Here is a 16,201-nt window from a genome sequence, read left to right as displayed (position 1 = left end):
GCTAATTTTTGTATTTTTTGTAGAAATGGGGTTTCACCATGTTGCCCAAGCTGGTCTCGAGCTCCTGGGCTCAAGTGATCCTCCCGCCTCAGCCTCCCAAAGTGCTGAGATAACAGGTGTGAGCCACCGCACCTTTGGAGAGATTTATTATGTGACTCCTTGAGTAGAAGACATTTATGTAGCATTCAAGGTAGATGACCCCAAATACTTTCTCCCATCAATAAACACAAAACTAATACAGATCTCTGTATCCAGGTGGGCTCCAGTTTCACCCTTAGACCCACCTTGAACACCAGATAAGTTGGGAAGCCTGCCAGACCCTACAGGGAGCGGAGCATAAAGAGAACCTCATGGATAATCAGGGGAAACACACCTGAGATAATACCAGTAAACAATAGTTCCACACTGCCCTCCCTTCTTGGTATTATTGAGCATTCTTCCATATCTTTCATGACTGGGATGCTTTTCATGTAATAATTAGTGTCAAGTGACAAATAGTAAGGATTGGACCAAGCATTCTAGTTGCCCACATGCACTGCTTGGTGGCATTTACTGCCTTTGAGTAGGAAAGAGAGTATAATATGATTTAAGACACCATTGCAACTGGTAGAAAACTTGACCCAAACTGGCTTTTAAAGCAAAGAGGCAACCTGTTGACTCAAACTGCAGAGTCCAGGAGTTAGGCTGGCCCTATTAGGTTCCTCACCCTCCCTCCATCTCTCTACATTAGCCTCAATCTCAGGCTCTCCATGGGGTTGTAAAATGGCAGCACCAATAACTCCAGACTCTACATCCTCTTGGGGTCAGGGTCAGCAGACAGGCATACCTGGTTCCACCCCAGCCTTCCTTCCAGCAAGTATCATTGTGTTTCACTGGCTTTAATCAAACCAAGTGCCTTTCCAAGAAGCAGTCCGATGGCTTGGAGAATACAGTGCACCAATTGGCCAAAGTCTTGGTCACATGCCTCTCCCATGAGAGGGAAATGAGGCTTCATTAGAAGCACGTAGTTTTTGGGAACGAGGAAGGAACGAAGCTCCAAATGCAAATTAGGATTGTTGCCAAAGGGGTAAATGGATGCCAGAGAGGCAAATGGCCACTGGATTTATGTATGGAATAACAGTGGATTATTACTGGGATAGAAGCCTGTAGGGACACTATTGGCATCCATGCCACTCCTCCCCACCTGTGGCAGCCAAAAGGTTTGCCTGGGCTTGATGCCCTCCTACCTCCAGGCCCAGGCCCCGATCGGCTAAGCCAATAATTTTAATTTGTCTCTCATTGCCCCAGTAATTTGTTCAGGTTGGGAGTAACTCAGGCCCAAGCCAGTCACTATGACTTGTCCTTGCCCTAGTGATCAATTCAGAGCACAAGCATGTGACCTAAAATAGTCTAAAGACAGAGATGTCGTAGACACTATATGACGGGGAAAAGCATCGCTTTCCTATTACCTAGAAGGAAACCAGCATGAGAAGCCAGCACACACACATGCTCTGAGACTGAGAAACATGGCCCTGATCACATGGCTCCCGAGGCCCATGTGGCCTCTGGATTTTCAGTTATATGAGCCAATGTGAGTTGGACTTACTATTACCTGCAACTGAAAGCAACGTAATACAGTTATGTCACTTAATCACGAGGATACGCCCTGAGAAAATCAGTCAGGTGATCTTGTCGTTGTGTGAACATCACGGAGTGCGCTTACACAGACCTAGATGGCCTAGCCTACTGCACACATAGGCTAGATGGGGTAGCCTGTTGCTCCTAGGCTACAAACCTGTGCAGCTTGTCACCATACTGGATACTGTAGGCAACTGGAACACAGTGGTAAGTATTTGTGAATCTAAACATGGAAAAGGTACAGTAAAAATACAGTATTATGATCTCACGGGACCACTGTCGTACATGCATTCTGTTGTTGACCAAAACATTATGTGGCGTGACTATATAAAAAACTCTACCACCAATTAGCCCCAAGACAAAGGCCTTACCTGCTGCTTAAAAAGTGCTGACTACTCTTGCCTCATCTAACCAAACAATAACCCCTAAGACAGTCCCTCCTGGTCTACCGCCTCTCACTTGATCATTTGACTCACCTTGTAAGGTGAGTGAAGCAGGCGTAGTACCTGCCTTTTACAACTGGAGAAACAGGTTGGAGAGCTTAAGTGAATCACCCAAGGTTTCCCAGCTGTCAAGTGGTGGTGCCTGAGCCTGAGCCCAGATCTGCTGCCTCCAAAGCCCACGCCCTTCCACCACCGCAGGCCTCTGAAGGAAGGTGAGAGGTCTCGGGGAATAGGGGGCACTGGTGGAACATGCTTGGTTTACCTCTAGGCTGGATGACTGAGGCCCAGCATGCCAGCTGCCATCTGTCACTAGGTGAGGGATGGTGACAGCAAATAGCAGGGCAGGCCCCTCACCCTTCTAATGAGGTCTCCAGTTGCCGCCAAGTGTGTGGCATAGAGTGATGTTTGCTGCACCAGGTGCATGCCACACCAGTGCAGAGTGTGATGCTGTGTGGCTCAGTGAGGCTGTGATAAGTCCGTCTTCCCAGGAGCTGACCACAGCCTGACAGCAGCCAGCTTTTTCCAACCTGGCCCAGGCACATCTAACAGGTTCCTGCGCATCCTCTCACTTTCCTGCAGTAACCCTCTTTGCCTCTGCTTTCCACCAGCTGGGGAACTGGGGCCAGGTGGCCTCACGTTCCTGCCTCCCGCTTCTCTGGCACATCCAAGAATAAAACCAAGCAGGGCAGGGACAGGGCGCTCATCATTAGGCCAGCTTAATGGAAACTTTCCCTTGCCCTCTGCTCCCCCTGAAGAAATACAGCGCTTCCGAAGTAACAATAAGAATAATGCATGGCCGGGTGCGATGCCTCACACCTATAACCCCAACACTTTGGGAGGCCAAGGGGGGCAGATCACCTAAGGTCGGGAGTTCGCGACCAGCCTGACCAACATGGAGAAACCCCGTCTCTACTGCAAATATAAAATTAGCCGGGCATGGTGGTGCATGCCTGTAATCCCAGCTACTCGGGAGGCTCAGAGGCTTAGGTAGGAGAATTGCTTGAACCCAGGAGGCAGAGGTTGCGGTGAGCTGAGATTGCACCTTTGCACTCCAGCCTGGGCAACAAGAGCGAAATTCTGTCTCCAAAAAAAAAAGGAACAATGTATTTTTTAGGTCGGGTGTGGTGGCTCATGACTGTAATCCCAACACTTTGGGAGGCCAAGGCTGGAAGATCACTTGAACTCAGGAGTTTGAGACCAGCCTGAGTGACACAGCCACACTCTGTCTCTACCAAAATTTAAAAAAAAATTAGTCGGATATGGTGGCATACACCTGTGCTCACAGCTACTTGGGAGGCTAAGATGGGGGGGGTGTCACTTGAGCCTGAGAAATCGAGGCTGCAGTAAGCCATGATTATGCCACTGTACTCCAGCCTGGGTGACAGAGCAAGACCCTGTCTTTAAAAAAAAAAGCATTTTACAAAATAAACATTTTGGAATAGTTTGAGATTGACAGAAAAATTGCAAAGATAGTACACAGAGTTCCCACAGACCCATTAGTCATTTTTCCCTATTAACATCTTCCACTAGTAGGTGGCATTTGCCATAATGAATGAACCAATTTTGATACATTACTAATGGAAGTCCATACCTTATTTGAATTCCCCTAGTTTTTACCTAATGGCCTTTTTCTGTCCCAAGATCCCATCCAGGACACCATTACACTGAGCTGTCATGTCTCATGTCTCCTTAGACTCCTCTTGGTTTTGACAGTTTCTCATTCTTTCCTTGTTTTTGATGACTTTGACAGTTTTGAAAAGTATGGCCAGGTATTTTGTAGAACATCCCTCAGGCGGGATTTGTTTGATGTTATCCTTATGACTAGATGGGGTTAGGTTTTTTTTTTTTTTTTTTTTTTTGCAAGAGACAGTGTCTTGCTCTGTCGCCCAGGCTAGAGTACAGTGGATCATGGCTCACTGCAGCCTCAACCTCCTGGGCTCAAGTAATCCTCCTGGTCAGCTTCCTGAGTAGCTGGGACCACAGGCACACACCACCATGTGCAGCTAAATTTTTTTTTTGGTAGAGGCAGGCTCTTGCTATGTTGCCCAAGCTGGTCTTGAACTGCTAGACTTAAGCGATCATCCTCCCTTGGCCTCCCAAAGTGCTATGATTACAGGTATGAGCCACCGTGCCCAGACCATGCCTAACAGTTTTTTGGAGGAAGGCCACAGAGGTAAAGTACCATTCTCATCACACATCAAGGATACATACTATCAACCTGCTTCATCATGTTTATGCTGATGTTACCCTTCATCGCCTGGCTGAGGTACTGTTTGTCAGGTTCCTCCATAAGGTTACTTTTTTCTCCTTTTCCTGAATGTATCCTTTAGAAGGTAGTTACTATATGCAGTCCACGCTTAAGAAGTGGGGAGGTGGCTCACGCCTGTAATGCCAGCACTTTGGCAGGCCGAAGCAGGTGGAACACTTGAGGTCAGGAGTTCGAGACCAGCCTGGCCAAAATGATGAAACCCCATAGCTACTAAAAATACAAAAATTAGCCGGGTGTGGTGGCACACACCTGTAATCTCAGCCACTTGATAAGCTGAGGCAGGAGAATTGCTTAAACCTGGGAGGCGGAGGTTGCAGTGAGTTGAGATCATGCCACTGCACTCCAACCTGGGCGACAGTGTGAGACTCTGTCTCAAAACTACAAACAAAAGAAGTGGGGAGTTATGCTCCATATCCTTGAAGGCAGAGCACCTACATAAACTACCTAGAATTCTACACGGGAGATGTTTATTCTCAATTTATTCAATCATTTCTTTCACTATGGACTCATATTTATTTTATACTTCATATTATGTTCCAATGCTACATTATTTATTTTGTTGCTCAAATTGTTGCAGTTTTGGCCTTTGGGAGCTTTCTCAGTGGGCTCCTTTGTCTCCTTAACAGACCCCACACTTTCTTACTTTCAATAACAGTGCATTTTTATCATCCCTTTTCTTTCAACGAGTACTGCATGTTGATCATTGTTCACACTATGTAATGGGTACACTTGGGTTCAGTATACTATTCTCTCAACCCTTGATCACACAGTCTTTCCATAAGTATTGCATGTTGGTTACCCTGAGTGTGAGACTTCATTGCCACCTTCTATACCCATGACGGCCTGGGCTGATGGGACAAAGCAGGCAAGGGGAGTCTGGGCCCTCAGCTACCAGACCAGGGCAGGGCTCAATGTCACAGCTCTGTCAAGGGGGAAGGGCTGCAAGGGCAATGCTCCCAGGTGTGCTTAATGGAGAGGTAGCCAGGTAAGGCAGATACAGATGGTGATGGTGATAACATAAGTGCTGGGTGTCCATGCTCCTTGCGAGGCTCCATCCCCCCAGTCCCTCTCCTCACTCTCTGGAGCAGCGGCTGCCATGTGCCTGGATACCAAGGGACCAGTGAAAGTGGTGGAATAGAATGGTGACCCAACCTGTGCAGAGCAGGCGGCTCTGGTCCACCCTCCCTTCACCAACAGCCCCCCACCCCCAGCCTCTCTGGACAGCTAGATGGGGAGCCCAAGGCTGGGCTCTTGTGGGCAGGACAGAAGGACAGCCCATCAAGAGCTTGAGAAGCAATGACCTGGGGGCCCTGCCCCTCCCATAGTGCCAAACCGCTCTCACTGAGGGCCCATCTCCTGAACTCCTCTGGCATTCAGAGCCCAGACATGCACATTTGTGCTAAATGCCTAACCTCATCTCTAAGCTTCTTCAAGGCAACGCCCAGCCTTTATAAGCTGCCTAGATTGCCGCAGTAGCCAGCACAGTGCTGGGCTGAGGCTACGTGCTGCTCAAATACCTGAGGGTTGAACTCATGCAGAGGCAACCCTGGAACCGCCCTATCAACGGCACAGAGATGAAGGTACATCGCGAGGCTGGAGTCCACTGGCACACACACATCTGCATGCAGCATTTGTAGAGTACCCACCACAAGCCAGGCACAGTGCTAGGAGTCCAGTAGCAAGTGCACAGACCAGCCACTGACCCTGTGGGGGCTCCCAGTTGGAAATACTTGCTCACCACCACTCTCTGCACAGAGGGCCCTGGATGGGAAACATGGTCAAGTTGTTGGAAACAGGGTCTCTCCCCCGCAAAGTCTCCTACAGCCTTGCTGCAGTAGGTATTCGCTGTGGACATGACATTCCTCCTCTTAGCTTGTTGGTCTTGCTGCGGCCTTTTGGCCCAAAGCTGTTGGCCACTGTCCTTTAGCCCAAGATCTGCTCCTGCCACCCCAGAGCTGTTGATGGCACCAGCAGACAGGAAACAATGAAGCTCTCAAGCACTGTGTATGGGAGCCATGGGCTGCCAGGATGCCAGCCAGACTCTGGATGAGTGACCGGGGGTGCATGCCCATTGGGTTATTTTTTGAATCAGACTTTGCATGGCTCATTCCATACTCCTGGGTTCCTGCAGAAGTAGGCTTCTGGAGAGAAGGCACACCTCCCTCTATTGGTCTACAGGCTGGTCAGTCTTGTTTTTCTTGACAGGAAGCTTAATTCTTCACCATGTTCGGCACTGGAGTAGAAGGTTTGGGCTCAGATTTCTTAATATTGGATCCTTGATTCTTTTTCTTCTTCTTCTCTAGCCTTTAATTTACCGGAAAAAATTAATAGTAGAGACCATGCTACATAATTTTGCCCAGAGCAGGCTGTGGGTATACAAGAGCCCCACCCCGCAAAGGACATCAGAGGAAAACAATCCTAAATGGGGCCTGGCAGTCAAAACAGGCCTGCTGGCGCAGCTGGCATCTAGCACAGGGCGCAGGAGGGGACCTGCTCGGCTGGTTGTGAATTGTCCAAGGCCACCTGCTCGGCATTCTTCTAGACACGCCCATCCTGCTGGGTGTGTTGTGTGTGCATGTGTGCACATGGGATCCAGAGTGAGCTAGAGCGTGCGGGCCCCTCGGCCCAGTCATGAGGCTCATCTGCTCCACCTCACCCACCAGGCAGATTCTGCTCAAGGGGTCCCTGAAGGGGAAGGCTGAAAAACGATGGCTTGACCACTGTCATAACCAGCCCTGGGCAAGAAACACGGGGCAGGCACAAGATGCGCTTGCAGTATCTGAACCTGGCACAGTGCCTGCCACCCAGTACTGCAGAAACGCAAACTGAAACTGGAATGAAGAAGAGGGCAAAGTCACCAGTATGCTAATGGTTAATGGCTCTGAGCCAGCCTGCAAGGGTATATTTCATTCCCCGACTCTTTTTCTCCAAAAGGTAACAGATTTGTGGTCTTGCTCAAGTTCTTTCAGAAAACATGCAAATTTTTACTGCCTTAGCATTCAACATACATTTACCTCCCCTTTCAAGGATGTTAATATACTAAACTCTTATTACATCAGCAAAAAGGAGAGTTTATTTTCTCCATGTTTTTTTTTTTTTTTTTTTTTCCTGAGAAGGAGTCTTGCTGTGCCACCCAGGCTGGAGTGCAGTGGCGTGATCTTGACTCACTGCAACCTCTGCCTCCTGGGTTCAAGTGATTCTCCTGCCTCAGTCTCCCGAGTAGCTGGGACCACAGGCATGCGCCACCACGCTTGGCTAATTTTTTTTTATTTTTAGTAGAGACCACATTGACCAGGCTGGTCTCAAACTCCTGACCTCAAGTGATCCGCCCACCTTGGCCTCCCAAAGTGCTGGTATTACAGGCATGAGCCACCACGCCCAGCCTCATTCCACATTTTAACAAAACTCAAAAATGGCTGCACTGCCCCGATGGCAGACAGATCTAAGATTTTACAGTATTTATTGAGTATTAAATGCCAGGAACAATTCATGGGCTTTTCACACTCCTTTAAGCCTCACAATGGCACTTGGTGCTATTATTGTCCTCACATTATGGCTCAGGAAGCCAGAGCAATGTCACCCCAAAGGTAAGGGTTGTAGCTGGCATGGCAGTCCAGACAGGCGGGCTCAGAGCCCCTAGCCCTACCCGCTCTGGCAGTCATTCTGAAGCTCCTTGGGCTCCTTCACAACACCAACCCCAACGAAACACCAAGCAATGACAACACTTACCAGCAGGGTGATGAGGTTTGCCAGGAGAGTCTCCAAAACCCATGCACAGGCCTGCCTGGTGCGGTCACCCAGTCCTACCTGTAGCTAAGCCTGGCTTAGCCAAATTGGTTTCCTTCCTGAGGAAGTTAACTAGAAAATATTTTTTATTCCCTTCCCAAGGAAACTTTGGGGATGTATGAGTTAGCCGGTGCCCTGGTAAACCCTAGACACTGAAGGAAATTCTCTATTCGCTATCCAGCAGTGTAGACATTGGCAAACTCTTTTTTCCTACCTGGGTTTCCTCTTCAGGCTAGAGAAACCGTTCTGAAGAAAGGAATGCTCTAGTTTCATGTTCCCAGAAGCTTTTGAGAACGCATCCTGGTGACCAGGCCGGAGAGAGAGCCTTGCTCTAGCTGGATTATAAAACCTGCCTGGGGACCAGAGGCCAGCCAAGGCGTGCTACAGAAATGAGTGCTGCCCCATGTCATTACCCCTGCTTGGGGCTTCTAAAGGGGCTGGTGTAGGCAGCCTTCAGCTTTCTTCCTTCTCAAGTTTAAAAACTTGGTAGCTCAGCCAGCCCCCTAGAGCATCAGAGGCCCGCTGGGAGCACGTAGACTCATCAAGGCAGCTCTAAGGGTTGAACTATTTAACAAGCCTGCCTCCCCCACCTTCATCCTGACCTCAGAACCACTTCGCTAGTTCAGCTCAGCTGTGCCTAACTTCCTCAACAGCGTCCTTTTGGTTCCCCAGGTTATATCACTGTTGGGAGTCAAACCTGAGTGACTTGAGGACCACCTGAAAGAGCTTGTTAAACTGACCGGTGGGCCACGGCACACTTTAGATCAGAGGGGTTAGAGCCCAGGAATCCTTTTAACAAGCAGCCCTGGGCGTGATCCAAGGATCCCACTTTGAGTAATACCACATGGGGCTTCTGAGCAGTTCTGCCTGGGCCTCCAAAAGTGTCCAAAGCTGAGAGATGCCACTGAATCGTGGTGGGAGGGAATGGGCAGAGCCTCGCTCGAGTTGACACCAGATCTAATTAATGTACCCACAGGGGCCGCTTTAGTCTTGAAGAGTTTGTCAGTCCAGTCCTGGTGTCACCTTGCTCTCTTTAGTCACTGTGCCTGGTAAGGATGGGGCACATCTCTGAGGAGTGGGAAGCATTTGTGATATACCAAGAAGTCAACCCTTACTCACTTTAGGGAAGGTGTCCGGGAGCTGGCTTTTTCCACCTTGCTGAGTCAGCCCTGGTTACATGCTTTGTGTAGATAATGGCAGCAGAGGCACCTCAGTGCTTGCTTGGTTCTGAGCACTGAGCACTGAGCACATTATAAGCATTATCTCACTTAATCCTCATAACCATCTCATGAGGCTAGTGCTATTATTATCCTCATTTTATAGATAAAGATGCTGAGGCTGGGAGAAGTAACACAGCCACCGAGTGGCAGAGACAGGACTGTGAACCCAGCCAGTCTGCTTTCAGAGGCCAAGCATAAAACACACATGATACTATCAGAAACAGAATTCTGCTTACTTTAGTCCCCGTTCAGGGCTCTGGCTCCTATTGTCTACTCAGTCTTCTTTTTTAAACCTGTCTCAGCTAAGATCACAGCTTTGTGAACTTAGATTCTTTACCTAAGAAGTTGTCGATGTTTTACAATGGGGTTAGCATATCAAGAACTTTAAAAACTGGGCCATTTTAAATACCCTTGCACTTGGGGCAACTGTATTGGTAGGGAAATACCACGCTTAACAGACCCCTCAGTGAAGCCACCTGCCACAGTGACCAAGCAAATCTACAGCTTATCTGGCTTTGTACAAGTGAGTGTCCAGAGTAATATAAAAAATAAACCAGAGACTACCATTACTGAGAGAGTAAGCTATGGTCAGACTTTGGTATCCTGAGGAAATACTCACACTCACTTCCTAGACACACATACCAGAAGGGGCTTGCTTGGCTGTGACTGACTTGTCCTTTTCAGCTGAGCAGTCTCCAGGCGGAGCTCCCCTGCCCTGTGTTCCTGTCCAGGAAGCTGTTTCCAGTGGTACCTCCACCCTGTGCCAAAGTCCGCTCACCACGCCAATCAGGTAGTTTGGATTTTCCTAGGTGAACCAGCCACCTAGCCACTGTGCCCCTTGTCCTCTAACTGGTTTACTGAAATCTAGAGAAGCCTAAACTCAATCCTTTGTCCAGCCAATATACTGGAGCCAGGGACTGGCTCTCAGGGACACCACCTGTCCTCATGCTGGCTTGACTGCCCCTTCCTGTTTGCTATCTCCCTAGTGGGTGCCAGCTTCACATGGCTTCCATCTCTGCATCAACATGGCTTCACCCACAGCTCACTTCTAACACCAATACTAAGCAAACCGACTGTATACTTAAGCCCAGATATACAAAGAGATATAGTTAAGGGCAGTGAAAAAGAGGAAAGCATGTTAACCTTGAGGGCTTTAGGCAATAACCTGATTCTCATTTCCATTTCTTCCTTATTGCAGTTTCTTTCCTCTATCTTGAAAAGAAGTGCCCTTAATGAATGGGATCTTGCTTTCCCAGCATTTTTCCTTTCCTTAATGTAATCACGGCCTTTGGAGGCTTGATCATGTTTCAAATTGCCTCTTATAGAGACACGACCCATCTGCCCCAGCTCCCATTAAACAAAAAAAGATATTACGGATTCGACATACAATTGATAGGAGCCACAGTGCTCTCCACCACTCTAAAGATGGTGACAAATCCAAGAACTGATTTGACTTGACTTCCTCTCTGGGTCTAGGAACAGCAGTATTTCCTGTCAGCCAGACAGGAAAACCAACACTGAGCTGCGTTCTGGCCATAATTCCTTTTTCCTCCAAGGTCAAACAAGTTCAGGCTGGTGTTGGGTGCCAGTCTGAGTAGAGCTAACTCGGTGCAGTTGGAGCCTTCTTGACTTCCAGTCCTTGGCAGCTGTGCTGCCTCCTCTTAATAAACTGGAACTGTTTAGAAACTGAAAGGTCTTGGAGAACAGCCACCTCTGAACTGGGTACTCATTACCAGGAGAACCTGAACCACAGCTCTGGGCTACCAATTCCCCCAAAGGTCACTTGCTTAGCAGAAACTAGACCTAGAAATGTTGCCACAGCTAAGGCTACATTCCTGTCGAACCTCAAAAGCCTCATCCAATGAGCAAAGCCATCACCACCCATTTACTCTCTCAGGCTGAGCTGAGAAAGGGGGAGAAAGGGGAAGCAACTCTGGCTTATGGCTGCTCCTGGTTCTGCAAGACCAGGTAAGCCACCTCCACTTCTCACTCAGACTTATGCTGAGGCCCTAACAGCTTCCAGAGGGGTCTCTCATCAACCACCTTGGCCTTAACAAGGGCAAGAAGACACCACCACCAAGAAGGATAAAATAAGTTTTTATTTATAGTCTTATAGTAAAGGGGGAAGCCTTAACTTGCAAGACAATTCTTCGGCAGTATGTACAACATACTTTTTATTTCCATGGAATGGAATCAAACACGAACTGAGACTACAGAGTATACACTAGAAATCAGCAAATGCCAGGAACGGAGTACGAAAAAGACAAAGAAATGAGGCCTAAACACACAAAACCCTTCACTGGGATCTGCTGACCACAGCCAGAACCAGGGCTGGATCACACAATGGAGACAGGTACCAGGACAGTAGGAAAGGAAGTGGGGTGAGGGCTGGGAAGGGTCCGCACTGGGGTGCGGGTTTAGTACCAGGTAAATTGCTCTTGGTATTTACATACAAAATCAGTTGGCTCTATTTCTTAGAAACACACACGGGAAGAAAGAGTTCATCATTACTTTATGAATCTGTCGCTTTGCAAGACCGACATCATCAGAAATAGGTACAATTCACTCAAATTCAAATTTAAGTAGCAGGAAATAAATATCAAAACATCATCACTGGCCCTCAATACAAAACCTCTATGCCACCCAAAACACCCTCCCTGTCCCAACCCCAAATGGCCACTCCCTGGTGGCTGCTGCTTCACTGATGCCATCTCCCATACATACCACGAGAGTGTCACACGGCCCTCCGTGAGGCTGGCGCCGCAGGCTTAAACAGCTGTCTGAGAGAAGCAGGAGTGAAACATGCCAGCAACTCTGTGCTGCGAATCTGTCCCCACTTTCTTTTTATACCACAAACTTCTTTAAGGATCTGGTCTTTCAATAGGAGCGATACATAGCTTTTTAGAAAAAGGAAAAAAAAAAACCCTTAAAAAGGAGGAGGGTTCATTCTGATTACTCCAAACCGGTCATCTTCTCAAAGTAGAGCAGTTCAGATTCACAAAGTCTATCAGAGGTGAGGGCGGGCCAGGAGGCCGCCTGGGCAGGGCAGGCGTCCCCTGGGCATGTGCCCGGCAGGGCTGGAAGGAGCTGGTAGGGTGGGCAGGACACTATGTGCTCAGAGGTCCGGCCGGCCATCTGTCCTCCACAGAAAAAGCTGCCAAGTTGGGGTGTTTTGGTTTAAAAATTCCTGTTGGGGACAGGGAATCCCTGAAGGGAATACATTAAAAAAATATACAGTGGAAATGGGGAAGGAGAACGACAGCTGTTGTCCAAGAGCTTCTACGTAAAAATAAAAATTAAAAAAAAAAAAGGGAGAAAGAGAAAAATAAAGAGTCTCTTAAATGGTTCTGAGGGTTCTACCGATGAACTGAAAGGAGGATGAGACGATGGAGACAGACAGTTCTTATTGCTGGCCTGCCCCGAGTGGCTTAGCTGGCCTCCATCCGGAGCTTCTTCCTGCTTTGGGGCTCTTCAGGCTCAGACTCCGAGCTGGAGTCCGAGCCCCCATCGAAGGCAGAGATGGTGCTGCCCTTGGCGTTGGTGTAGAGGCTGTTGTCTGAGGAGGGGTAGTTGGTCTGCAGTTGGGCACTTGACCTCGCCTTCTCCAGTGCACGGACTAAAAGGCAACCAAGGGAGTGTGTTACTGCCTTCTGGAGACTTGGGAGTAACCGAGTCTCAGACTCAGGGTCCAGCCTGTTCTTCCTAAGGGCTTGCTTGTCGGCCCCCGAGGCTCAAGATGCTCAGAAGTAGCTCCCTTCAGGTGGCTGTTCACTCACACACTTCATTTCCCTCCCGCCTTTCCCAGCTGGACCTGGGAGCCAGCAGACACTCTGCAATCCCACCCAACTCTGGAGAAGGCTTGTGATGTCACCGTCCTGCCGTGGAAGCCCCGCAGAGAGAATGGAGCGTGAGCTCCCTGTGGGATTCAGCAGTGCAATAACAGAGGAGAAGCTGGCCCAGGAGCATGAGGCTCCACAAGGTGTGAGGCCACAAAACAGCAGGAAAGGATGACATAAGACGTATCAGCCAAAGAACAGTTTTGGCTTAGCTCTCGTGTACAAGATCCACTTGGAACGACAAGCTGGACAGTTGGAAGCAAGTCACCAATACACATAAAATACCTGGGCTTTTCAAATAGCCCCTACATACAGGCTGCTTGGCCCAGTAACCAACCCACTGACACCACCCACTGCCCATCCCTTGGTTCAGCTCAGCTTGAGCCTGGAAGGTCAACCCATTTAATTTATTTTATTTTATTTTATTTTATTTTATTTTATTTTATTTTATTTGAGGTTTTCTAACCCAGGTGGTTACTTGCATTTCCTTTTACTTGCATCTTCCATGAGGGAGGAAGAGAAGTGAATTCCCCAGGAACAAAGAACTTGATCAGCTCTCGCTTTCCCCTGTGGTTGTAGGAAAAGGCGGGTGTGAGCATTGAGAACAGCATGGGCCTAGCCCATAGGCTGCCCTGATTGGACTACCATTGACAATGGGGAGGGCTCACTGTCCCTGAACACCTGGAGTCTCTGGTACTTACACAGCACATTCCACTCCAAGGACCTCAAAGCTCTTTTCAGACACCTGATGCCAGGTGTGATCCCTACTGCAGGCAGAGCACCTGAGCCCCAAGAAGGGGAGAGGTCAGGCCAGAAAGATACAAGTCTCCAGCTGTCCAACTTCCTAGCTTCCACTGTCTCCTCACTGGCGCCTCAGGTCCTTCCTCAGGACGGCTCTAACACTCAGCTACTCAGGCCCCAAGAAGCAGGACCAAGCCTGCTACTGAGCACATACTCCATGACTGCCTCTGACTCTGCAGGCCCAGGTGCCAAAGCCTGACCTGGCTGGAGCACAGCAGGGCCAGCTGCCCCACAAGCTCGGGTGCTCACCTTGCTGCTCCAGAAGAGCATTCTGCCGCTTGAGGTCGTCAATATCTTGCTGGTGTGTGTGGTTTTTCCTTCGCATATACTGGATATACTCTGTGGCTTTGTCTAGGATTTGGGCCCGGGATGCCTGTGGCAATATGAGAAAAAGCACAGGGGACAAAATAAAAACCGAATCCAGGCAGTGAGGGAACCTGGCCTGCAGCAACTGCTTGGGTGGCTGGAAACGAGAGGGTAAGGTGGGAAAAGGCTGAAGAAATACAGTAATGGCTACTATAGGCCTTCCTTGGTTTTTTTTGTTTTTTTTTTGAGACAGAGTTTCGCTCTTGTTGCCTAAGCTGGAGTGCAACGCCGTGATCCTGGCTCACAGCAACCTCTGCCTCCTGGTTTCAAGTGATTCTCCTGCCTCAACCTCCTGAGTAGCTAGGATTATAGGCGTGCGCCACCACACCCAGCTAATTTTTTTGTATTTTTAGTAGAAATGGGGTTTCACCATGTTAGCCAGGCTGGTCTTGAACTCCTGGCCTCAGGTGATCTGCCCACCTTGGCCTCCCGAAGTGCTGGGACTATAGGTTACAAGCGTGAGCCACTGCGCCCAGCCTGTTTTTTTTTTTTGGAGACGTAGTCTCGCTCTGTTGCCCAGGCTGGAGTAGAGTGGTGTAATCTCAGCTCACTGCAACCTCCACCTCCCGGGTTCAAGTGATTCTTCTGCCTCAGCCTCCAGAGTAGCTGGGATTACAGGTACATGCCACGTTGCCTGGCTAATTTTTACATTTTTAATAAAGATGGGGTTTCACCATGTTGGCCAGACTGGTCTCGAACTCCTGACCTCAGGTGATCCACCCACCTCGGCGTCCCAAACTGCTGGGATTACAGGCGTGAGCCACTGCATCCGTGAAGGCCTTCTTTGTGACATACGTGGTGCCAAGTGCTTTATAGAGCTTACCTCACAAGATTAGTCTCAGAGGTAGCTCTACTAGGAACCTAAGGATCAGAGAAGTATACCGCTTTATTCAAAATCACCAGCTGGACAGTGGCATGGCCTGGATTTAAACTCAGAGTCATCTGACTCCTGAATTGTACTCCTCCCATCCCCTCTGGTTCTTTAGGTTGCTTTAAAGTCTTTAGCTTCGCTATGTCTGGAAACATTAAAAATACTACTTAAATGAAAGCTTTAGGTCACTAATTCTGCTAGGGCCTGGCTTGAGATGGAATGGGTACAATGTGTTTCATCAAGACCCAAGATTCCAGCCAAACTCTGAAACCATTGTTAACTATTCCCAACTGAACGATGCTGCTGTGTCACTATTTCAGCCTTCCTGGCTAAAGAGACTTTCATAAAAAGCTGTCAGTGCTTGATGTCAACACAGGAAGAGCATGAGATTGGGCCATTTCAGGAAACAACCACACCTCTACAATGGCTGTGGGTTGCCTGGGTATTGCCTTGTTAGAGTAAGTTCGTAAGTCAATAACATGGATGTCATGTTACTGTGCCCCTAGACATCAAACTTGTCTGGGAGATTCTCTCCAGGCTACAAACATAGTCAGAGTTACTTATGGCCAGGCAGCCAGCCAAATTGGTAGAATAGTACAAAGCCAAGCGAAGCTCAAGGCGGGGTAGCCTAGTAGCTTAAGTATCGCCTTCCAGCTAGAGGCTCCTGAGCAGCCAGAAAGCTTCTTACCCAGGGTAGGGAGTGCTTGACAATTCTATATTACAAGCCCAATGGGTCCTAAACAACCAGAACACAACAGCAGGAGAAAGACAAAGAAAACATGTACACCGTGGCTAGCAAAACCAGATCTACTCATATTAAATCCTAACAATCTCAATTTATAGGCCTCAGTTTGGGCTGAGTTTCAGAAAGGTTTGTAAGGCCTGTGCTTATTCGTAAGTCCTCACGAGTACTACAATTTCCAGGCTTTCCTCTTATAGCACCCTTAAGGTAATTTCCTCAAGGAAATTGTTCATAATCAACCATTTTTATC

At 48.6% G+C, this 16,201-nt stretch overlaps 1 protein-coding gene across 7 annotated transcripts in view; it reads right to left on the bottom strand.

The window, feature by feature from the left end:
• Positions 1-16,201, bottom strand: part of MAX (MYC associated factor X) — a 94,514-nt gene that overhangs the window by 55,661 nt on the left and 22,652 nt on the right. For 2 of the 7 annotated variants that reach the window (XM_032180000.2, XM_032180001.3), the window contains 2 exons: positions 14,222-14,345; positions 11,417-12,951 (listed from right to left, as the gene is read on the bottom strand). The exons of 2 other annotated variants lie outside the window; for them this stretch is intronic. In XM_032180000.2, coding sequence (XP_032035891.1) covers positions 12,764-12,951; positions 14,222-14,345 — 312 coding nt within the window. In that variant the 3' untranslated portion in view covers positions 11,417-12,763. 3 more of the 7 variants (XM_058429638.1, XM_058429637.1, XM_058429636.1) reach the window with 2 other exon arrangements.

The sequence above is a fragment of the Hylobates moloch genome, unplaced genomic scaffold, assembly GCF_009828535.3.
Source record: "Hylobates moloch isolate HMO894 unplaced genomic scaffold, HMol_V3 SCAFFOLD_16, whole genome shotgun sequence".
Classification (NCBI taxonomy): domain Eukaryota; kingdom Metazoa; phylum Chordata; class Mammalia; order Primates; family Hylobatidae; genus Hylobates; species Hylobates moloch.
Note: the sequence above shows the minus strand (reverse complement) of the source record. Positions and strands in the feature narration are given on the sequence as shown.